This window comes from Elgaria multicarinata, chromosome 3, assembly GCF_023053635.1.
Source record: "Elgaria multicarinata webbii isolate HBS135686 ecotype San Diego chromosome 3, rElgMul1.1.pri, whole genome shotgun sequence".
Lineage (NCBI taxonomy): Eukaryota > Metazoa > Chordata > Lepidosauria > Squamata > Anguidae > Elgaria > Elgaria multicarinata.
Window position 1 is genome coordinate 74,361,642 of NC_086173.1, and position 24,360 is coordinate 74,386,001.

At 42.7% G+C, this 24,360-nt stretch overlaps 3 protein-coding genes across 3 annotated transcripts in view; 2 read left to right on the plus strand and 1 right to left on the minus strand.

Annotated features, from left to right (window-relative positions):
- Positions 1-24,360, minus strand: part of STC2 (stanniocalcin 2) — a 363,863-nt gene that overhangs the window by 123,155 nt on the left and 216,348 nt on the right. The window lies entirely within an intron of this gene.
- Positions 1,951-15,850, plus strand: ATP6V0E1 (ATPase H+ transporting V0 subunit e1). Its single transcript, XM_063120621.1, has 4 exons — positions 1,951-2,119; positions 4,664-4,711; positions 13,296-13,422; positions 15,433-15,850. The coding sequence occupies exons 1-3, from the start codon at positions 2,016-2,018 to the stop codon at positions 13,387-13,389; spliced, it is 246 nt and encodes an 81-aa protein (XP_062976691.1). The 5' UTR covers positions 1,951-2,015; the 3' UTR covers positions 13,390-13,422; positions 15,433-15,850.
- CREBRF (CREB3 regulatory factor) overlaps positions 17,785-24,360 on the plus strand; it is a 36,414-nt gene continuing 29,838 nt past the window's right edge. The window contains exon 1 of the mRNA XM_063120618.1: positions 17,785-17,875. The gene's annotated coding sequence lies outside the window, so the exon portion shown is untranslated. The remainder of the gene's footprint in view (positions 17,876-24,360) is intronic.

Genomic DNA, 24,360 nt, shown 5'->3' on the forward strand with positions numbered 1-24,360 from the left:
TGCTAACGTTTTGGGAGCAGGGGGACGACATAATGGCAGAAAGCAGAGAAACCCTGCACTCCTAATAGTAAAATTAGGGTCACCCATTGGCAGATTCAGATCAGACAAAATCACTACATAATGCATAATTATCTTGCAGCTAGAAATTGAAGGGGAATTAGAAAGCTGCTCTGAGGAGTGCTTCAAGGTGCTTCACATTAAATTATCTTGTAATACAATAATGCTAAGATATGGCGGTATTATACCCCCTAGCAAAATACCACCCATGAAGAATGGTGTGGGGAATGAAGTCTTGTAAGGATTGCTTTACTGTCAGGGCCATGCCATCTTACAGCAAACAATATGCCCAAGTGTAGTTCATTTTTTCTCAAAGTGAATGGAAATTAGTTACATAGGTGGAAGTATATGGTTGCATTTGGATTTCTGTTAGCTACTAAATCAAACAGCAGCACCCCCCTCACCTTAGCTCTACTACATTGTGGTTTCTCTTTTGGGGATATCTAGAGTATGAATATGTGCAACTGGCTTTTGTAGACTGGGCTGTTGAGCATGAGAATGGTTTCATTAAAGTTATCTAATGAGTTAATGGCAGAGCCAAGGGGTGATTTTTATTACTTCCATGAGACTGAATTGCTAATCTAAACTTGGAGGAAAGGTGAAATACATAAACTGATCAAAGTTGGGAACCCATTGCCCCTACATATGTATGTAAATTTTGTTTAAGCCTGCAAAGGATAAATATTCCGCTGTTTAAAGTGAGTTTAAGCTGGGGTCAATATCTGCAATGTTCTAGATACCTTTCTGATTCTTTGCGATTTCAGTGTTCATACCTGCTAGGTGAGGTGTATGTCTGGAGCCGTATCGTGTTGCACAGAGGAAAACTCAGAGGATTTGCTGCCAATCATACACTGGGGAGGGAACTAGCTGTACATAGGCTGCACCAGAGGCGGGGCAAGCACCTATCCCCAGTCTTCCCTTGCTGGACCCCTCTGATCAATTGAACAAGCGTCACTTTTCACATAAAACATATAATTGGATCATTAACTGGACATCCAAATTACGTTTACTTGAAAGTTAACTCCATTAGGACTTCAAAATACATTTGTTTAGGATGAGGGTGTTGTTGCAAAAGATACACCTTCAGAAATCTGAAGGGAACAAAGTTGCTTCCGCCCAGAAATATTTTACTCTTTCTGTGCCCTCTTCGTTATTCCTTTTTTTCTGATGGTTTCAACGCCCGTAGCAGCAGTCACGACTCCGTGTGTAATACCCGTTTCCTGAATTCACGGTATTTTTAGGCACAGGCCGAAAACTACTTTGGCATATAAAAAGACTAACACGACTCGGCTTGAGCTTTTATATTGTATTTTATATTATGGTTTTATATTGTTGTTTTATACTTTGAATGGTTTTAATTTTTGTGAACCGCCCAGAGAGCCCTGGCTATTGGGCGGTATAGAAATGTCATAAATAAATAAATAGAGTTAGGCCAGAAATATGGGCATCCACTATCATTCGGGTGGCAAGAGAGATTGTCGTGTGTTGAGGGGGAGGGAGAGAGCAATCGGAAACATAAGATAGGAGCGCGCTTATTATAAAGCACAATTAAGTATTTAGGGCAGTTTCCAGTACGGCTTCATAGTACAAGGAGCCACCCTGGGGTGGGGAAGAAGAGCCAGCCTGCTGCTTGAAATTGCGCATCTGCATTTCGGAGACAGCGTACAAGAGGAAGCCAGGCCAGAGGGCGCTATTGGCGCTGTCCTCAGCCGGAGCTCCCTCTGTGCGCTCATCTGAAAGACCTCCCTGCAAATCCGGAGAGCGCATGCGTCTCGTTGCTCGACGCCAATTCGCTCGCTACCCTAAGGGGTGGGAGAAGAGGCTGCTGGCGCGCTTACACGGCGAGGGCGCTGATTGGATGGGGCGTCATGGAAGGCGCGGCTGACAAGGCGGAATAGGAATCGGCCATCGCCGTAGGCAGCCCTAACCCGGGTCGGCAGAGGGAGAAAGGACCGGCCATGGCGTACGGCGGCCTTGCGGTGCCCATCATCGTCATGAGCGTTTTCTGGGGGGTGGTCGGCGGCGTCTTGCCGTGGCTGGTGCCCAAGGGGCCTAACCGGGGGTAAGTGCCAGAAGGGGCGGCGGCGGTTGCGGGCAGCTGGGATGACGAAGGCTTTGTCGAGCGACGCTCCCGCTGGGGAGGATGGCGAGGGGCCTTCCCCACTTTCCGCCTCAGAGGCTGGCCTGGCTGCCCGCAGTGGGAGCTGATACTACTAGGAGTCGCTTCCATCTGTCGATGGGATGGAAACAAAGAAACGGCCCGGGCCTGTTTGGAATGATTCTCGTTCAAAGGTCTATTGCTCAACGTTTTTGGGTGATACGACACAGCGGGGCTGCCGGTGTCACCCAGACAGCCGTTGTGGTCCTGCCTCTTCCTGTATATTGCCCCTCCTTTCCCCCAAAATAGCATCTCTGGTCCTTTCTGGGTTCTACCCCACACCTAGTATCTTGTGCATGCTACGTGTTAAGCAGCAGTAGCAATCCTGTGAATTACCTGCAGTTGCCTTGGTTTCCTAACGCTGAAACGAATCACGCAGGCTGCCGGCCAGTTTTGATTTTAATATATCTCCCGCGTTCCTTACTTGAGCTGCGTTGCAGGTGAGCAGCTGTTGGGCCAAATGCTCTGCATTTGTGTATGCCCTGAATCGCAGTATTGTTGAAAATGCCCCTGGGACATCTGCTTCTATGAGAGCGGCTAGGTGGAAGTTAGCCGTATCATGGTCTTGTGACAATTTCTTTTGCCTGCTGAGTGTGTAACTCTTTCCTTTTCAGAGGGCTGTGAGATGGAAAATCCAGACGGGTCTGCAGTTATAGCCCATTAGTCTACTACTGAATTCCTAACTGCTTGTTGGTTGTTAGTCATTTGTGGTTTTGTGTGTGATTTTGACAAGTCTTCCACCTTTTGCTCTCAAGTGCTTCTTCTTTTAGTGTTGCTCTCGTTAGATTTGTTTTAATTCTGCTTTTCCAGTTTTAGTGCTATCTGTTAAAATATAGTTACTAATGCTAGCTGGTTTTATTTACTGTTTTAAAATTTTATGTCACCCTGGGGGTAGGGGGGAATACAGAGACTAAAATATAAGAAAGAGCAGCAGAATAGCACCCAATTGACAGCAGAGTAGCTAAGGTGAATCAATGCAATGTGAAGACCCATCTAAACAAGGCAATCTTCAGTAGCTACAACAGGTTAAAAGGGAAGAAGCTAGATGGACCTCCTAAGGGACGGTGATCCAAAACCTGGGTGCCACAGCTGAAAAGCCTCTGTTAGTCATACCCAGCAACTGCAGTTCAGATGGAGGATGAATATAGAGCAAAGCCTCTCTGGCAGATCTTATGAGCATGTGGGAACAGGCAGACTTTTAAACTGTTCATGACTTTAGAGGTAGTAACCACAAGTCAGAAATGAGTTCAGTGTGATATGTTGTTCTTAACATTGGCACCAGCAACCTGGTGTTTCACATAAATGGCTCTGTAATTCTTATTGGGTAAAAATCCACCACTTGGGCAGGCAGGTGGGAACAACTAGATTAGATGTAAATATGCTCTCAAATGGTGGTTTAGGATTCTGCTCTTCTTGCAAAACAGGCTGTTACTTTCCTAAATATGCATAGGCAACCTATGGTCTGTGTGGCATGTATTGATTTTCTTTCTCATTGAAAAATCTTGAGTCATGAGTGGTATCTGCATAAGTCTCAAATGCAAGGGCCTTGGAAATTAAATGCCAATTCCCAGGCCATATTTTGCTGCCTTCAGTACTGGATAAAATCTTGGTGATTAGGCTTTGCAAGCAACAGTTATCTAATTAGTAAGTTTACTTTTTCTGGTTTATCAATAATATTAGTGCTATTATATAGTAACATCTGAATACTGTATTCCAAGAAAGAAAGAAAAAGAGGGCACCTGAGCTCTATTACTTCTAGAAGTTACATAAATGTGCATGGTTTTCTTATTATGGATTACACTAATATCCCGTCCCCTGGTTCTAGTTCCTGAGATTTCATCAGACATTGTCCATGCCTACTTTAACCCTGTATTTGTAGGTAGTAAGGGTTTGAAAAGTGCTTCTTAATAATGGGGGGACAGAGAGGAAAAAGTAAAAGTGGATTTTCTTAGCATACCGAGTACTTTCACCTGACACCAAATTCCATAGGTTGGACCATGGAATAAGCAGAGTCCTGTGTACTGATTCAAAACAATTATACTTGCTATCTAAACAACTACAGATGTGGGATGATAGTTTTGTAATTATTGCAAATATTTTAATGGCTGAGAGAATGAGTTCTAAACCTAGAAATTGCTAATTTAAATCTTACCTCTACCGTTAACTTATTAGAGGGCATTGGGCCATCTATCTCTCAGCCTCCCATCTGCAATATGGGTATAATAAAGACCTACCTTAAAAGGATTACAGAGATAATATACTTAGCATTTCTGAAGCAATTTAGAATGTTCAAGTATTAATATTAAAATCACTTTACATTAGATCATCCTCAGCCTGCATCTGATAAAAACTGAAAAATCTTTCTTCTCCCCTTGCCCCTCCTGCCTCTTCAATGCCAGCCTGTGACTTCCATTTTATCAGCCACCTCTTTCTTCTTCTTTCCTGCAGTGTTATCAACACAATGCTGGTGACATGTGCGGTCTGCTGCTACCTCTTGTAAGTATCAGTCTCTCTCTTTTTAGTCCAGACAGGATTTTTTTTAAAAAAAATTAGTATCTTGATTGGGTGTGAGGGTGGGGCGGTGGGGGAGGGTACAACCGACAGAGAAGAACATAGAGGTTGATAAAAGTTAATATGAACATGCAATGTAGGATATAACATTTTATAATTTAGGCATGTATTTAGTTGTAAATCATTTTTGGGGCACAATCCTATGCGTGTTAAGATAGAAAAAGTCCTGTGGAGTCCCTCAGGGCTCTGTTTTGTCCCCCATGCTATTTAACATATACATAAAACCGTTGGGGGAGGTTGTGGGGTGCGGTGCCACCAGTACGCTGATGACACCCAACTCTACTACTCCTTTCCACCCAACTCCAAGGAAGCAGTTTCTGTGCTAAACCGGTGTTTGTTGGCAGTAATGGATTGGATGAGGGCGAACAAATTGAAGCTTAATCCAGATAAGACAGAGGTGCTCCTGGTCAGTCGAAAGGCAGATCAGGGAATAGGGATTCAGCTTGTGTTGGATGGGGTTACACTCCCCCTGAAGACGCAGGTCCGCAGCTTGGGTGTACTTCTGGATTCAGCCCTGAGCCTGGATGCCCAGGTTTCAGCGGTGGCCAGGAGTTCATTTGCACAGTTAAAGCTAGTGCGCCAGCTGCGCCTGTTCCTAGAGATGTCGGACCTGGCCACGGTGACACATGCCTTAGTTACATCCCGATTGGATTACTGTAACACGCTCTACGTGGGGCTGCCTTTGAAGAGTGTTCGGAAACTCCAGCTGGTTCAAAGAGCTGCAGCCAGATTGTTGACCGGGGCTGGTTACAGGGAGCACACAACTCCCCTGTTAAAACAGCTCCACTGGCTTCCAGTCTGTTTCTGGGCACAATTCAAAGTGCTGGTTATGACCTATAAAGCTCTATATGGTTCGGGTCCAGGTTATTTGAAAGAACGTATTCTCCCTTATGAGCCTGCCCATGCTTTGAGATCTTCTGTAGAAGCCCTTCTTTCAGTCCCACCTTCTTTACAGGCATGCTTGGTGGGAACATGGGAGAGGGCCTTCTCGGTGGCTGCTCCGTTGCTCTGGAACTCTCTTCCCGGGGAAGCTAGCTGGCTCCCTCCTTGATGGGCTTTCGGAAGCAGGCTAAAAAAAATTGTTCAAGCAGGCCTTTGGAGAATAATCCAGCCCTCCATCTATGTTAATGTCTTATAATTTTGTTGTGTATTTTTTAATTGTTTATGGTTTTGTTCCCCCCCCCCCCCCCATGTATATTTTAAACTTTGTAAGGCCGCCTTGAGGCCCAGCATTGGGCAAAAGGCGGGATACAAATAAATATCATAATAATAATAAAAATAATAATAATAACTCCCAGCATTGCCCAGCTAGCCAGTTTCTGTCTAAACATGCGTAGGTTTGTGCCCTTAATCTTAAACTAGAATATCATAAATTGATTGGAACAATATACACCTAGACTTGCAACTCAAGTACATTCTTATATTTGCTACTTTTGTCTTTGTTCCTCCGTGATGGAGTTTGACTTGAGTTGCTCTACTAAGAGTTACTCATTTCTATAATAGAATTGATTGTATGTGTATGTTTGTGATGCAGAAATGGAAATATATATTCTCTTCTGATTTCTGTGCTCTTAAGTACTTTGCAATCTGTGCATTCCTAATAGGATATTTTTCTGGTATTTTCTGAATTTCCTAAGTCGCCTCCTCCTCTTCTGGGTAATGTGTTGAAACCATTTAAAGTTCCTGTATTCATGATTTAGAATGGTGTCTCAGAATATTGCATATGGGATGTCATCCCTAAATAATAACAGGAGCATATCTTAGGAAGCTGCTCAGCTGGAATACCAGTGTGTATTGACAGTTTTCTTTAAAAATTTGCTTCCACGTTTCCCTATACAAAGTCCAGTTTGAGCATATTACATAGTTTACAGTCAACACGCTTCAAGCAGGATCTATTTTGCCGTAACCTGGACTAGCCTAGGCATGAGCCTGTTTGTGTTTAGTTTAGTGCTAGGGCAAGCAGGTTTCTTGCAAGTACATCCTGCTTGTTTATGGTTCAACAAACCTAACATCTCATGAATGTGAAGTAGTGACCTGGATGACTTTTAAAACACACTAGACTAGGATGCCTTTGTTCCCGCTTTGCTTTTAAGCATAAATATAAGTATGTAAGCAGTAAATATTCAGACATCTTAAGATTCCTACAAGATTTTCCTGTTTTATAAGCATGGGTGGTTTCTCTTTCTAGCTAATGAGGTAGAGAGAGTAGGAAGCTATATTATCTCAGATTCTTGACTATCATTTAAAAAAATCCTTTCAGATAGGTAGCTTGACATTTGAAAGCACTTTCTGCATAGGCATCCAGTCATAAAATGATCTGGAAAGCACTTGCCATGGTGGTGATTAGTTGTCTTAGAAATGAATAAGAGGAGGTTAATACTAAACCAGAAGAAAGCATGATTGGGAAGGAAAATAATCTTGGTGGGTACACGCAGGCTGAGTGTTAGCACCCGACATAGTGGGGCATTTGCAGATCCTCTAGCCATCAGCCTACCTGCTCACTTGTGAACAAGATGACTTAATGCTATAGCAACTGTAAAGGGCTGGCAGCTAAGTGACTGCTTGGCTCATGGCCCATTACAGTGCCACTGCTGTGGGATACGCCTAAACAAGGGGGAGGCTGGTGGCTGACTCTCCCTGTTGTGTTCGCAGGTGATCAGGTATACCTGGCAGCGCTCAGTAAGCCAGTGGAAGAGGGAGGCTGTAGAAGCACTGCCGCCACGTGGGAGGGGGCAGCAGGCAGCAAGCAATGGCAGGCACAAGGCCCCCACTGAGGGCTGCTTGCTCAGGGCCAGGTCTCATTTCACAGTAGCAGATGCAGTCCTTTGAATCTCTAGCTGTGACATACAGCTGCATTAGAGATACTAAGGTAACCCTTTCATGTCTTCATCTAATTTGCTCTGATTTGTCAATGCAGCTTTAGAAATTAACGGAACATTTCAGAACACGTGGTGAGACAACATGAATATGTTTGGCAACAGAAAAGGCTTTCAGGTGTCTTGAATTTGGATAGTTGATGGTCAGACCTACAGGAGAGCTTTCTGTACTCCTAAGATCAATAACCTAGCACTAATCTTGAAGAAGAGGAAGCAGAGACTAGGCCTTGAGGTGTGCAGGGCTTTATGCAATAATCTGTATAAACAGTGTTATCCATTATGAAGAATCCTGGTCTACAAAGCTATCACATAGCACTTGTGGCTCTGCAGACTCAAGTATGATATGATAGCAATTATAGGACTTAGGGGAAGGGCATGCTAGTAAAAGGTTTGAAGAGGGAGTAGCAGTGGAATGGCGGTAAGGAGCCATGGGAGGAATACTGAGATCCTGTCTAGTCAAAGCTCTTTCCCTTGCTCTTCCCCACGCATCAATATATCTCTTTGTGGATCTGGTATCATCTAAAAAGAATTCACTAACAGTAGTGCTTAACCATAGCCATAGGGTAGCTTTCCACTGTTTTGAGTGTGAACACATAGTGGGGCTGGCTGCTGGGGAGGCAAAACTATCTGTGGCAGTCCAGTTGTACCTCCCAACCAAGCTGCTTGATACAACGGTGTCCTAAGTGAGGCTTTTTTGTGCAACTGGGCAGTGCAGTGTGTCCGTTTTCACCGCATGGAGTGGCAAAAAATATAGCCGGGCTTCTTGTATGGGGGTGGCCTTGGCTCTAGTTTGTAGCTCCACAAGGTTTTCACTTGCAAGTTGTGCCATGTGAGGAGTGGTGGGAACATTGAATATGCTTTCGAGAGCCTGATGACTAGCTGTGTCAGCCTCCTAAGTAGCTGAACAAGATTAAATGCTTTTATAATAACCACCTTTAGTAGCCACATGGGGATGTGTGCATAAATAGCTGTACAATAAATTGATTTCATCTAACTTTGTCTGATGGCTCTAGAAATAACCAAATTCTTGATTTTAATAACGGCATTGAATTGTCTTGCACAAGCAGCATTTCAGTCCATACGTTTTAGTTTGGTCAGTAGCGTAGCGCAAGATCATGAATCAGTCCTGGTCAAGAGTTGTCATTATCTTGTGTAAATCTAAGAAATGCAGTATGTACAGAAGGTGTCACATCCCAGAGACCATAGGATGGCTCGGAAAACCCCTTCCGAGGTCAGAGACAGTGTTTGAACCTCAGAAGGGGGAGTAGGAGTACTGACTGTGCCCCCACCCCCATAGCCTGCGTGGAGAAAGCTGTGCTGGCTGCCTCTTGAAGGTTGGTAAATCGACCTTAGAGAGGGGAGGAAAGGGGGTGTTCAGTGGACAGAGAGTGGAAGAGACTGGAGAGGTCAGGATACAATTTATCCTGAGTCTCCTTCCCTCCCTTCCACTGAAGGACCCTCGCTAGATGGGCTGAAAAGCCCATCTAGTGAAAAACTCAAATGATTGGAGGTTGAGGAGGCAATGATCGCTTCAGCTGCTCCTCCCACCCTTCTGGCTTCAGCCTGGCAGGGCATAGGAAGCTCAGAAGCCTCTGAGTTCAGGGTCTTCTGAGCAGCGAGAGCACAGCCGTAGGATTGTGCCCTAAAGCTCCTGTTGGTATCCAGGCAACTCCTAACTTTGCTTTCCCCTGCACTTATGAACAGTAAGAATTTACAGGAGTGTCAGCAATGCAGTGCTGAGCAAGACAGGCAAGAAACAGCTTAATAGTAGAAACTCAGGGGCCATATAGTGGGTTGCTTTCTGTCCAGCTGTATTCTGATCTGTTTTTCAAGTCATATTTAGAATAAAATTATAGGACCATAAAGACACTGCCATATACTGAGTCAGACCACTGGTCCATCTAACCCAGTATTGTCAACACTGACTGGCAACAGCTCTCCAGGGTTTGGGGCAGGATTCTTTCCTAGCCTATCTGGGGAAGATAGGGATTTAACCTGGGCCTTTCTGCACGCAAAGCAGGCCTGTACCACCGAGCTATGTCCTTCCCTTATGTAATTATGATATTTCCATGTTTTCTCCTCCGCTCATAATTCATTGTAGCGACACTTTCATAATGAGCCCTTCAATTTTTCCCTAATCTATGTAATCGTAATATTTACTGCAGGTAGAAAATGTATCAGAGAAGCAATGGGTAGTCTTGAATGTCAGTGATTTTTTGCAACACTGTGAATCATATTCTGAATATAATTTTCTTGCTGCTATTTTGATAGCTTTTGCAATTGGCCCAGCTTTTACCTTGTACCCAGTAGCACAGCTGTAGGCAGTGAAAGCTGTGTTCAGAATGCATTTCTAATTTGTTCCATCACAGTGGTCTGAAGTCTTGGGAGAATGAAAGGCCTGAGGACACACTAATATAAGGAGTTCTTCATCATATATTTAAGCAAAGTTATTCTCCTGATTCTGGTTCTATTCTGACATTTGTTCAGAAAGCTGCCTTGTGCTCATCTGAGGGGTTGTTGCTACTAGTGCTCATTATATACTTGAGTAATGGTAAGAATACCACTGAAAGAATCACAGTGATCATACTTGAAAATTGCAGGAGTTGGCACTGGTGTTGCCTGAAACTGCTCTGTACTTGCCGCACAAAGCATCTCTTTCTGATTTCCAGGTGAGAGACTAAAGCTGCACTTCAATATGGACTTTCATATTGAGAGTAGCTTAATCCCCACTTGGGATATAAATGTTGCCTAATATGACTAGGATTTATGGGAGGTTCATGGCAAAACTGGAAATGGGATAACTTGCCTCTGGATAACAGAGTAGGCGGCATATCAATGACACTTCGTTAGGAAGTTTCCATAAAGTAGCTGTACAGATTGACCTCTCATGATGATTTGTATTTTTGCTGGAACATCTTTGCTTTTTAAAAAGCCTTGGACACATTGGAACAACTAATGAAAAGTAAATGGTACTCTGATTTGAAGAGACCAAATATTCAGCTTCATAAGGGCTGTTTCAACACTTACCCCTGATAAGCCTATAGGAATATGTTTTCATTTTTTTCAAAATGTCCACTTTCTGGGAATCCTTTCTGCAATGTTGTGTCAGTCATAGGTTTGGTTCATACGTAATGATAATTCAGAAATATTATTGAATTGTGAGTTGTTGTTGAATCATGTGTTAGTGTTACATGCGAACCCTAGACTAGGGTTTAGCTATGGGGTGTTAACCAGAAACAACCCAGCATTCACAACCCTCCAACAAACCATGGGCTCTCTTTCTGGTTGTTCATGATTACAACCTATAGTTAAACCATAGCACAAGGTGTGGTGGTGGTTAGAATGTTGGACTGGAACTCCGAGAGATCTGCCTTCTAGGTCAAACTTGGCCATGAAAGCCCACTGGCTGACTTCAGGCCAGTCACTCTCAGGATTATTGTCAGGATAAAATGGAGAAGAGGATCATGTAAGCTGCCTTGTGTTCCTTGCAAGAGGGGAAAAGGTGGGATATAAACATAAGAATAAAAATAAAATAGTGCAGGGATTGCATGTAACGACAATCAACAATTCAAGAACAACCCACATTTCAACAACCACCCATACAACCCATACTCTGATGTTACGTGCGAACCTGTGTGTTGCAGGAAACACATTCCACATTTGGTCGGAACAGGGATCTGTAACCGGCCAGGCCTGTTGGGCTTTACCACTGCCGCTTGTGAACTGAGCATACTTCATAGAATGCATTCAAAACTCCCTGCACATTATACAGGTAGATTGAGAATACTGAAGAAGCTGCCTTTCAGAGAAGCGTACTAATAGCTTCTGAGAAACCTCATAGGTTCTCTGGAACACAGTTTGGCCTCCAGGAAGCTCTGAGAGAGCATTTGCACCCGATAGTGGTGCTAGCAGAGCAAATGCTAAGCGAACAAGTAAAGATGCACTTTGACTTTAGAGGAAGATAAAGTATAATATACATGCACCTAAGGCATTTACCATTTCGTCTAGGTAAATATTCTTTTTTAACCCACAATATGGACTTCAAACAGAGTGATAATATTTTGTAAAGACATTCCAACTGAATCTGTTCTAGAGTTCAAGATGATGCCACCCTTAATCTGTAGCAATCTATGATGAAAATGCTAGCTTTCACTGGGAGTATAAACACTCATTTTGCCATAGCTCTTGCTCTAACTAATATCTAAAATTATAAGCAGAAGTTAAATTTGACCAATAATATCTAAAGAGGATTAATCCTGTATCTCTTGTTCGTGGCTGCTATGGCTTCTTTTTTCCAGCTGACCTGCGTTTCATTCTCTGGTCCAAGCATCCAGGTTTGTGTGGAATTTTCCATGACTGCCTAAGCACTCTGCATTTGTAGCAGCTCCCATTACAAAGCCGCTTTGCTCTTTCTCCTCCTTCCAAAGCATTCTAGAAATAGCAGTTAGATGTGCCTGTGTGTTCACAAAATGTTATGTTTACTGAGCATTTAGTTGTGTTGTAATTTTGTATAAATCAAAGGGATTCTGAAGCCCTTTTTGTATTTGCAGTTGTTAACAAACCAAATATGTAACTCGAAAAGGAATGAGTTTCATTTTCCTGAGTATTTTCCATGTTGCAAACTGTATTGTGCCCTAACTCTGTCTTTTGCTTGGCTAATGTGGAGACTGCTTTGTGAACTGTGCTGTATGTATTTTGTTATATATCCATTCATAGTGGTTTCACAAAGTCTTAATAGTCATCTTGCATAAAGCTATCATTAAAAGATAGGTGGGCAGGAGATGCAAGCCTTTTCTGCATAAGATGTGCAACTGAAAATGGTTAAATTTTCTCTAGCAGCTGTCTCGTGTAGCTATGCTTTGAAGCCACTAGCAATCTAATACCAGAAAATATGGATACCCCTCAAAGCAGGACACATTAACCAGCAAAAGCTACTGGGACAAGATAAATTATGGTTCAGGGGAATAGGGCTGCCGGGGTAGCATATTAGTAATTGTTATGTTCCCTTTTAGAAGCGCCTTTAATATTAGAATGAAAAGGTGGGACCTGCAGCAGAATGTTGCAGTATGAATTGCTCTTGTTCACTGTCCCAGTAAGCCATGCCCTCCACTATGATATTCGATTTCATTATCCCTCCATCCCAGATTTCCATTTCTTTTCTCCAACAGTCAGTCAGCATTCTGCAGCCACCAAGCATGCTGAGCCCCATTGCTAAATATTCTCTGTCGTTCTCCTAAGCCTGCTGTGCGGATGATGCCATTTTAGCTACATAAACAACGGCACTCCCAGTCTGAACACTGGAATTGGAGGGTGGGGGAATTATGCTGATACATCGTGAACTTCCTGTGTGATAGGATGTCTGAGCACTTCTTTTAAAAAGCATAAATAGAAGAGAGACTGCCAGGATGAAACATGAGCATTATTTGAAATGGAGCAGGGCCATTTAGAGTTAAAATATGCCTTCTAGATAAATGTTCAAACCATTCTGGCTATCTCTTCTTTGGAAAGTTTAATTTCATGTGGACTCTAGATGTATTTAGCTGTGATTGTTCTACCTCTCTCCTAACAATAGTCATACATGCTGGCCGTACATCCATTATCCATCCTCTTAATAGTCTGCTCTTGTCTTGCAGCTGGCTGATTGCAATCCTGGCTCAGCTGAACCCTCTCTTTGGGCCACAACTAAAAAGTGATATAATCTTGTATCTAAGGGAGCACTGGCCTTAATGATGCCCTCTTCTGTTACCGTTTGTGACCTAGGTAAGTATTGATTTTTATTACAATTTATTGCATTGATATCCCACCTTTCCTCCAAGAAATTCCCAACAACCCTGTGATGTACATGTCCGTGTGTGTGTGTGTGTATGATCACAGAACATGCAGTGTCATTTTATTGAGCTCAGGGTAGTTATCTCACAAGAGGAAACCAGGTTGGTTTGCTGAAAAGAATGCAACAATAAAGCCTATCAGTTTTGCCATAAACATTATTTCGTGTGTAAAGCTTGCAAAGGGTAGGTCTTGGACTCTCTGACCTCAACCATTAGAGTTCAATTGCAAAGCATTGGGTGTTTAGCATAAGTGGTTTTTAAAAACTGGTATTTTGTGATTGGTGACTAATAACTGAAGAAATACAGGCTAGCAAGAGAAAGGAGATATGCACTTGAGGGCCAGGGAAAGAAGATGGTTGTGTTAAGTAACCAATTGAATCGGTACCATGACTGCCAGCACATGTTCATTCTTTCTGTGCTGCCATTTGGCTAAAATGCAAATTTGGCTTCCGCAGCAAGATTTGTCACTCCATGTCGTATTCTTTGTATGTTTCAGAGACATACTAATGCAGGTTTCCAGAGTGTCTAGGGGGTTATGGCAATCTTCATGTTTTTAATACTAAGCTTATCTTTGGTTCTACTTAATATCTTACAAATACATTACATTTTCAAAAGAATGTATATCTTCCTTGCAGGTTACAGAAACCTGCTAGTAACATGAGTGGGCACAAAGCTTATTAAAGAAATTGGTAAAAATGGGCAGCCTTTTGTCCAGAAACAAGTTCTTTCTGCTTGTTTGGCGCCAAGTAGTAATTCTTTGTAAGCGAGCAGACAAATGCTACTGGCTCCCTCTTCATTCTGTCTATTGCCATATTTTTTGGAATCAAAAAGTGTTTGCCATCCATAAGTGCCACTAATTAAGACTACTGTGATCATTCGGTCTAACTTTTTAAGATTGAATGAAATAGATGTGGACCAAAACCTCTTTACACCTGGAATGCATTGTATAAGTCTGTATACAGTATCACAGCTCTAGTAGTTGGGCATTGCTGTGGGAATGTTCACCAAGGTCTGATAAGGCTGTTGGTTTTTTGAGCAGAAGTGCTTGGGCTCTTTCAGTATGTTGGGCTTGAAATTGAGAAGTTTACCATGCAAGTGATGGCAGCAGGGACCAAATCCTTGAGCTTCACTTCTGGAATGATGAAACTCAGTAATTCAGAAAGGCTCTTCTTGCCTTTTTATCTTGCAATTCTGATTCCGCTTAATAACTATAATTTTCTCTATTTGAAAAAGCTGAATAGCTGAGGACAAATGATGGTTGATGTTATGCTTTTAATTGTCAGCTGTTAAGCTTCTTTGAGACAAAGCTCCAGTGTTTTCAGAGCAGGCATGAAATGAATTGGGGTAGTGAGAGGCTGTAGTGCGCACAGGAATTCTGCTTTCCTTTTTCATTATTTTTAGCAGCTCATACAAGTCACCAATAGCTTTCTGCTTTGCAAAGAAAGGCCTCCTACAACAAAGCAATGATTTGGGATTTGTTTGTTAAAGTGCTCTGCTTCCTGGCAAGTAACAACCTTGACTTGGAAGTGGAAAGGCTGGCATGTCAATAACCAGGGGATTGGAATTCAAATTAATTCATGCAGGATCAGTTTAGTCTTAGTGGAAAGTGGTATTCTGGCACTAGTAATTCAGTTTCCACTTTCTAGCCCTACATTTTTTAATATAGCAAATTACAATGGACTCTAGCTGAGTCTTAGTTTTTATTATTACTGCATTTGTCATAATTTGACTAGGGTTTAGTTAGCGTGTTGACAGCAAATAACTTTTCAAGATCCAAATGCATCTCTTGAGATGGTTAATATACATTTGTAACACTTTATTTGCAACAGCTGTGATGCCTTGCATATTAATCCCTTCTGCCTAAGAATCTAGCAATTGATAAATTGTTGACTTGTGAATTAAAATGCCTCTGAAAGAGACTAAACTGCTTTTTGCTTTGCAGGTTATGAAGAGATTTTCTCTATGTAAACCTCCGTTGATCCAAAGATGCCCTTAACGTACTTTGAATACAACCAAAACTAATGTCTTACTGTTTGTTCTGTTACAAGAAATGTTTGCCTAAAACTCTTCCTGTGCTTTTTTACACCTCTGAAAGTGCCTAATGGATATCATGTACCTCTTCTTCAGTACAACTTTGTGCTTGAATTTCAAGTGTTATGAAATGTTCTCTCTCTCTTCTCTCCTCTGCCACAATGGCTAGAGGGAATTGAGAACTGACTAAGCATTATTTGCCTTACCAATTTCCATACTAGATGGTTTACTTATTCAGTTTATAAGTATAGTCTGAATGATCTGTTAACTTAATAGAAAAGTATTGTTTCTTACTTAAATCTGGAATAAAATTTATCCTGGTTAACGTCTTCTGGTTTCTTTAGACTATGTTACTCTTGTATAAGTTCACTAAACACGTGAACTCCTAAAAATTCATTTGTGACCTTTGGAATGCTATGGACTTAATGGAATTATTTGTATACCTCTACTTGAAGCATTTCAGTGAGGCTACACCCACTCAAGTGGTCATGGAAGTTCCCCAGCCCCCTTCGGAAAGTTTATGCACTGTAAAAATAATAATCTACTACTGTGATGTCCAACATCTCACATTTAGGCTCAGACTTGTTAATTCCAGACCCATATTTTACTAGTAAATGTTGACTGTTTTTAGCTGGCACATTTGTAAACTAAAATATGAGAACTTGCATTGTTTCATAGGGTTTTTCAGCACACAAAGTAAAATTGTGCCCTAAATTCCAGTGTCTAATGATCTAGATTACAAAATAAGTGAATGACAAGACACCATTGTTGATCATCTCAATTTTAATTTATGGAAGTAGTTGAGATGACTTCTGTGTTTGCAACATTTGCTCAAAATGCTGTTTTATTTTGGATGCAAACTTAGATCTTATAATGACTTACCATTTGTTTTTAAATTCAGGACGGGAAATAATGCAGGTGACTGGGGTAGTCAAGTATATTTACTTAGTTGTTTTTCTACACACTGATTATGAATGAATATGGTTACAAAAGGCCATTCATGATATACTGGGAGCCCATTGGATCATGCAAGTGCCTCTAAGTTGAAATACACATGAGGACTGCTTCCTGGATATAATCCTGTCCAGGATTAGTTCATACATGCATGTTCATCAGTTTTCTCATTTGATGATTTGCATCTGCTTGTGGGAACACACTATATTGGAGAGCATTGGCCAAGCTAATTTAAAAGTTCTGTCTAGGGTGTTCCGATCTGTAAAGGTTAATTTCCGCACTGAAGTGACCTGTATATTAAGCAATCCTGAAGTTCCACCACTCTAGAAAAGTGACATAGATGTTTGTATTCCCATGTGAGATTGCAAGGAGGGGAGAAGAATGTTCCCTTAAAAAGCCCTAACCTAAGGAGCTCATTAACACTGCCAATGCCTGCTCAGGAGAATAGGGTGGGTGGGAGCTAATAAAACTTAAAATTATCAGGACAGGCATATAGAAGATTTCAACCACGGAATGGTTGCTTTGAATAGCTGCAGTTGTGTAGGCTAAGTAGAGCACAAAAACCACCAAGCAGTAAACCTGGATAGGGGTGCAAAGCTAAAGGAGTGCTCTTTCTTGCTCAGCAGCAGCTCCGTGTATGTACTCTACACACACAACCCTTTGCCCTTGCAGCATGAGCAATCCCTCTGCCTAGTTTACGCCATTGGGAACCCTACTGAATTAAATAGGGTTGTCTGCTCAAGAGTGTGGAGACAGTTCAGAAATCTCTCGGAAACGAGCTTTGGATGAATACAGAGGGCATTTTACTGAGCGATCCTATGCACGTCTTCTCAAAAGTAAACCCCGCTGAGTTCAATGGGACTTCCAGGTAATTGTGTTTAGCATTGCAGCCTTAGTGACCAAACTTTAGCCCCTTCTCCGCCCCCTAATTCTCACCCCCTGGGAAGGCCGCCGCTCGGAACTAGCCGCCGTATTTGTTCTCGCTCCCGCCGTACAGTTCCCCCGCCTCTCCGCTGAATTCCCGCCGTCCCCGTCAGCTGAGAACAGAACATTCTCTTCCTTCCATCCTCCCCCGCCCTTCTCACTTCAAGCTGTCACGTGAGAAGGGAAACCAAATTCTGAGGCTGCTGATTGGCCCTCGACACCGCTCTCTCTGATTGGTGGCATTTGCTTCCTCACTTTCTGCCTGCTCTTGGCTTTACTCTTCCCTTCCCCCGTTTTTTTTTAAAGCCCACGTGATGGGGGCGAGTCACGCGATTTCCGGGAACCCGTCAGGAAGGGACATAAACAAAACAAACCCCAGAGCGGCATGGAGGGGCCGGGCCAGGGCTATAGCCTCAGCAGAAGCGGGGCCCCGAATTGAGACCTCCCCCAATCCCCCCGCTAGGTCGGGGCGTCAGGTAAGAGGCCGAGGGGTGGGGCAAAAGCTGCTAGAGCCCCCAGAGCGAGTGGGGGGCAAGAGAGGCGCGGGGCGGGGGGAGGCGGTCACAGTGCCTCAGCACAGGCGGAAGAAAAAGAGGGAGAGTAAAAGTCTCAACAGTTCCCTCAAGCAATTCGAGCTTTGGCGACCCTGCTGGGGCCAGAGGGAGTGGGGTGTTGCTGTGCATTTCCTTTTGGGGTGGCTGGGGGAAGAGTTTGTCCTATTGCTGCAATTGTGGCGAAGACAATCATTTAGGGTGGAGGCTGCTGCACCGAGGGGACGAAGGAGAGATTGTGTTAAAAGAAGGGAGGAAGAGAAAGTTGCTGTTCCTTCCGCAGCAGCGTTTGCTTGGAAAGGGGGCGTGGAAGTAGCTGCAGTAGAAACTACTGGCAAAAGGATTAGGTCAGAAGTAAGGGCTGCAACAGCCTCTGCAAATGTAAGAGTGTTATATTTGTGTATGAGTTCCTTTAATCTTAGCACTGAAGTATAGAATGAGTGCTCTGAAATACTTCTGGTTTCTTTTGGCTAATCGCCCCTTCATGGAAAGGGATATGGAAGAAAGGGGCGTGTGCTTGCTTGTCTGCCTAAGATGCTTTCCTCTCTTCAAGGACTGCAGAGGAGCATGGGAGAGGGAGGTGGGGAGCTTTTGTGTTTTATTTCCTTTTCCTTGTAAGGTGTAAGAGGTAGCTGATGGTAGGTGTGGCTATATTGTAGATATCTCTGCTGTATAGTTAGAATAATTTAGTGTTCTCCTTCTGCCTTGTCCGTACCTCGAGAGTCCTAGTTTTAACTTCGTATCTCAAAGGATGGGTTTATATATTTGTAACATAGTGAGAGTCTGCATGAAAAAAGGCTATTTGCTCAAGTTGTTGCAGTCGTTTGGACATTTCTTCTACCACTTTCTTTGAGGGAATATAAAACGTGATAAAGGGAGTTAGGGGCTTGTTGTGCAGCTTGTTGTGTCGGTTCAAATTCTTCCTTCCTAGAAAAACTGTGGCTCTTACGTGTGAAAGTGTTTCCAGGCTCTTGTTCTTGTAAAAAGAATAAGTAACGGTGAAACATTATGAATAGCCGGCGAGATGGTGAGAGAAACTTTCAAAGAGCTTCGGCTGCTTTAAATCATATTAATATCCGAAGTTTACATGTATTCCCATTTCATTGTCTGCTTTGACTGCATGGGAGGGAAGTGAAACCTTCTAGGGTGTTTGGCTAGGTTCTTGTGGCTTTGTCCAGGATAGTTGTGAAGCGAGGAAGCAAGTCAGTGTCTTCTGGCTTAATCAGGATAGGCGTTCGTAGAAAAGGAAGATTTTTCTGTCAGTTCAGTCTTGTAATGCTCAATAGCTTGGTGAAGTGCGAGAGGAATCTTTATATACGTTGCAAAGTCGCGAGTTCGTCAAAGCGGCAACCGGGTTCAGCCCTAAGAAGCAGGGGACAGGTTCTGAGACTCCAGGCACCTCTCCCCTTTTTTAATTACTCGGGCGGTACACTGTCTCTCTGATCCCTCACATTCTTCCCGTATTTGCATCCCACTAGTTCCCCACCCCGCCCACATAGGCAGTCATGGCTGTCTTCTCTCTCTCCCCCCCCCCCCCCCCATTTAAAAGAGTGATCTTGAGTCCTAAGAATGTCGTTGTAATCCCGGGTCAGGTGCAGAGGGCTTTCCTTCCCTAGGTCCCATGCTCGCCCTTGGCTTGTGGGATGGGCGTGGGCCGGCAGAGTTCCGATCAGTTCGGAACCTCCAGAAAGTGATTTGTTTACATGTCGCTTCATCCTAGCTTGAGAGGGGCCGCTGGGCAGAAAGAGCGACAGCGGACGTATCCAATAGCAGCGGGGCTTGGGATTAGGCGGACCAATACGACTAGGAAAGGGGCGGGGCTTAGCGACAACTCATTCGGCTGTGTTTTAGTGCTGTTTGGTGGGGCGGCCATGTTGAATGGGAGGTGTGTTAGTGGGTTAGCTAGTAGAGGGGGCTAACAGAGTACAAGCACTGGGGAGGTGAAACAAACTGGAACTGAGGGGCTTAAGTTGTTACTGAGATCCTGAAGGAGAAGCTAAACGCACACTCCGTAGAGCAGGCAGGCACTGGGCAGTGCACTTTTTTGCTAGATTGGAGGAACTATTTCTGTTCGATGCTACTTTTCCTGCAGTGACCAAAGTCATGCCAACTCTGTTGCTGTTGCCAAGAAGCAAACGGGATCCAGTTTGGGTTGAGTTAGTTCAGAGCTTCCTCCCCTAGGTTTAGAGAGCACATTCCTAATATAGCCTCATTTTCCTATCCATCTGTCATGATTCTCGCGATTAGGCACATTTTCTTCTCACATGAAAGCATTTAGGATTCTCACAAGTTGCAAAAGCTATATTCTCTGTAATTTCTAATGTTTTGGAATATGGGAGAAGTGTTTCTATTTTCAAGTTCTCTTGCCAGAGTAGTTGCAATTCCTCCTCCTTGGGTTTGGCTTCAACTTTGTGCATTTCTTTGTAATTGCTTGCAGGAAGGAGAGGCAGTCTGTCTTAGTTTGACAAATTCACTATAGTAACAGCTTCTAAAGAGAAGTAGTTATGACTGAAGATAAAACTGAATGCAGGCAGCTCATTGAAGTGATGGGATTCTGCATATATTCTGATCTTCATTAGAGGCTCTGTTATTCGTCCCACCACTTAAGGAAGCTAGATTGGTGGATACTTGAGACAGGGCTGTTTCAGTAGTATCACCCTGAAGGAGTAGTATCACCCTGAGGGAGGTGAGGCTAGCTTCCTTGTTTATGTGTTTTAGATGGGCAGTAAAGACTGTTTTGTTTCAATGTTATCAATGTTTTCTGTCTTTCATTTTAATTGTAGTGCTTGGGTTTTATTTTTGGTCATCCTCTGTTTGATTTAAGATGTGAAGTTCTTAATATATCCGTTAGGCAAAGTGTGGTTCATAACTGTATTGAGGGCACAATCTTATGCATGTTTCCAGCATTCTAATCCTGGCTGGAGAACGCTGGGTTTGTAGGACTTCTTTTTCTGTCTAAACATGCATAGGATTGCGACTTTAACAATTTTAAAAATTGTGGGCAGAGTGCTGGTTCCATAGTTACAAGTTCCCTTCCTTCCCAATACAGTCCCCTATCTCTATGCAAGCTTTGTTTTTCTGTTCATTCTGCTTTTGAAGGTTTATTGGCTGTGGAAGTAAAGTAACCAGCTATAAGCTATGTCTCAACTTGAATAATATGTTGATTAAAAGCACACACAACACTATGCAGATCAAATTGTTCACCTTTTCTATATCATTACAGAAACAGATAACCAAACCAAACCCTAACATTATTGCATATGTATTACTATAGTTCAGTAATTTTCATGTTAATTAGAGGCTCATGCATCTTTCTGTTAAACACCCTGGTGTTCTGTTCTGATAATGAGGATTGGCTACCCACTTTTCTGCCCCTTGCAACCAGTACAGAGCAGAAAACATCTCCGGTGGTATCACTTGGGCAACCTCAGGCTTTTTGCGCTGGCCACGGGTTCCACAGTCTTCCAAATGAAGTCTGTCCTTTTTATATATATACTTGAAGAGGTCCAAATGGTTTCTTTATTGATCGGATTTTCTTTGGCAGGATCGGAGAGCTTTTGCCCAAGGCTAAGACAATCAATTTCTTAGCAGCTGCTACTTTGATCATCATACCTTCCTCCCTGCCACATAGACAATCATTGTTGCATGTGGTGCTGCCATTCCTAAATCAAAAACGAGGTTGAAGGTCAAACACTTACTTTGAACTGTAGAACTTCTCTTGCTTGGTTCCTTGATGCCTTTATCTTTTTCTCTTCTCTCCCTGCTTATATTACTAGCATTTCAATTAAGCATTTGGTGGAGTTCAGTAATGTGTCATTTACTCATTGATATTTGATATTTTTTCGTGTTGTCAAGTTCTGTATTATAGTCTCACATAAGCAAAATGAGTAATAGCAGTTTTAACTTACAGATCAATCATTTAATTTAAAATAGTCTTATGGCCATTGGCCTATTGCTATAAATTGAGGATTCTTGTTAGTACAAGCCTCTGGAACTTGTGACCCACAAATGCAGATATAGCCCACCTGTCAGAAATTGTGGCATTTCATGTTCGTGTTCTCTCTCTCTCTCACACACACACACACACCATACATAGCTAGCAGGCTGCATGAGGCTGAGTCAGAAATTGTACAGACCTGCATTAGTGATTTCAGCACAAAACAGGATAAGATTTATTAGGGGGTTGATGGGAAACACTGGGTAGTGTAATAGAACCAAAGAACTGCAGCCTCTCAATCTACTTGCCTTTATTTTATGATATAGTGCTGGATTTAGTCTCTAATTCTTCTAGTATCTTGTGCCCTAGTTGCAGAGATGTGAGGTTCTTTCACATAACACTGAGCGTAATGTAGACAGTGGTTGCGTTCAGGGAACACGATAGTCAAAGGTGGGGTAATAATCAACTGGACCATTGTTTATTTAGGGGTACTCTACACACAACATGATAATCAACCGTGGTGTGGATTAGGATCATTGTTGAGTTATTAGTCCATGCTGAATTGACTCACGCATGCCCTGCACTCTCTCCCCGCTCAGTCCCACTATTATCCCATCAGCCATTGCTGCCAAAAATTTATCCTGCCAGCTAGACTAGAGCGGCAGCCATCGCTTTGACCAGCCTTGCCTTGTGACTCTGTGGCTGACGAAATAACCAACAGTGCCCTCCACACATCACAATAATCCATGGTGGGTTAAATAACCAACTGTCAACTATTTTAATCGCCATGGGTTATCATGTTGTCTGAACCCAGTCTTTAACTATCCATAGTCCAATCTTTGAAAGATGCTGAAAGTATTGGTGTATTCTCCTGCTTCAGCTGTTGCACTTCATAATGCCTTTTACATGAGTATCTATTGATAGGGTGTAGAATATACAGAAGACCCTGCTTCTGTATCATGTTAACAGTGTATTGTAGGGCTATAGCAAGGAGTATTTTTTCCATTAGAATTGCAGTCCCAAATTTTTGCAACCTCAGAACAATTCCTCTCTCCTCATTGACATCTTTTCAGCCTGCCATAGTGAGCTACTTTACTCCAGTTTGGGAATGGAGCATCTATATATTTGAGGCAACCAGGGATAACCAACTTAAATGGCAAACCAACTTAAAAATTGTTCTTTGGTACCAAATCCTTGGTGTGAGAAAGATTTTCAGTGTCTTGATGTAGACTTTAAAGTGCAGAACTGCATTTTTCCTGCATTTAAGAACAAATCTTTTTTTGAGGCAGTGGATAAACATATTTCACTACCCTTCTGAAAATACACCTTCACTATTTTCTGATAAAGGTGCACAAGCAATTGCTGTCCTCTCTTCACTATAGTGAAGTAGACATGCAGAGGCTTGAGTATAGCAAAGAGAGGACTGCTCTTTTTCTTACCTTCAGAAAGCATTTCCAACCATCCTGTATTAAATTATGTTCAACCTGATTGATTGTTCAAAAGGTATTTGGAATTGTTATATAGGAATAACTACTGAATTATACTTGTGTAGTTCCACAGACCTCAGTGGCATCAGCAATTTAGAACAAAATTAAAGTGTCCATTCCAAAATACTTGCTAATTTATCTGCTCCTCTTCAAAGTAAAATGTTTCCAGGTCAACTCACAAATACCAACAACATAAAATATAAAAATGCAGCACAATAACAGCAAAATCTGAGCATCAAGTAAAAGCAGCATAACATTTTAAAGAACTGTTGTTAAGAGTTGTTAAAGACCTGAGCAAATAAAAAGTTATTTGCCTGGTGCCAAGAAAACATTAGAGTAAGGTGCCTGGTAAGCCTCGCTGGGGAAATCATCTCATAATTTGGGTGCCATAACTCTGAAGGCTCTTCTCCACATAACCACCTAGCTCACTTCAGGCAATAGGGTCATCCAGAGAAAGGCCTCCAATGGTGAGGAACCTTTTTTTAGTCCAAGGGAAGAATTCCAATCTTGCAAAGAGCTTGGGCCACATTCCATTTGTGGGCAGGGCCAAAGGCAAAATGGGTGTGGCCAAAGGCAGAGTGGGCAACGCCAACGTGTGATTCTTGCCTATTTTAAGCCTTCATAGAAGTATGCAGGACTTTTAAATAGCATCTCAGATACCGCACCACTGCATATCTACTCAGACATAAGCATGAGTAGCATGTCTACTCACAAGTAAGCAGGGCAAGCCTCTACATGTCTACTCACAAGCCAGCAGAACTAAGTCACTTGCCAGCTTTCTCTCCTGGCCCCCCATCCTCTCTGCCCTGCAGGTAAAAGCTACCATTTCCAGTCAGCAGTGATCAAAGATAAGAGTTTTTCTCAGCTGGGAGTGGGGCCTGGGAAAGAAGCTGGTAGACCAGATGGAGATATAGGCTATATTTGGCCTTGGGGCCAGAGGTTTCCTATTTCTAGTGTAGTGGATAGGCAGACTGTTGTTGTAGTGA

Excerpts from the sequence above, each read along its gene's own strand:
- ATP6V0E1 (XM_063120621.1), top strand. The coding sequence starts at position 2,016 with ATGGCGTACGGCGGCCTTGCGGTGCCCATCATCGTCATGAGCGTTTTC. Across the intron at positions 2,120-4,663 it reads CCCAAGGGGCCTAACCGGGG|TGTTATCAACACAATGCTGG; the intron begins GTAAGTGCCAGA and ends TCTTTCCTGCAG. Across the intron at positions 4,712-13,295 it reads GCGGTCTGCTGCTACCTCTT|CTGGCTGATTGCAATCCTGG; the intron begins GTAAGTATCAGT and ends CTTGTCTTGCAG.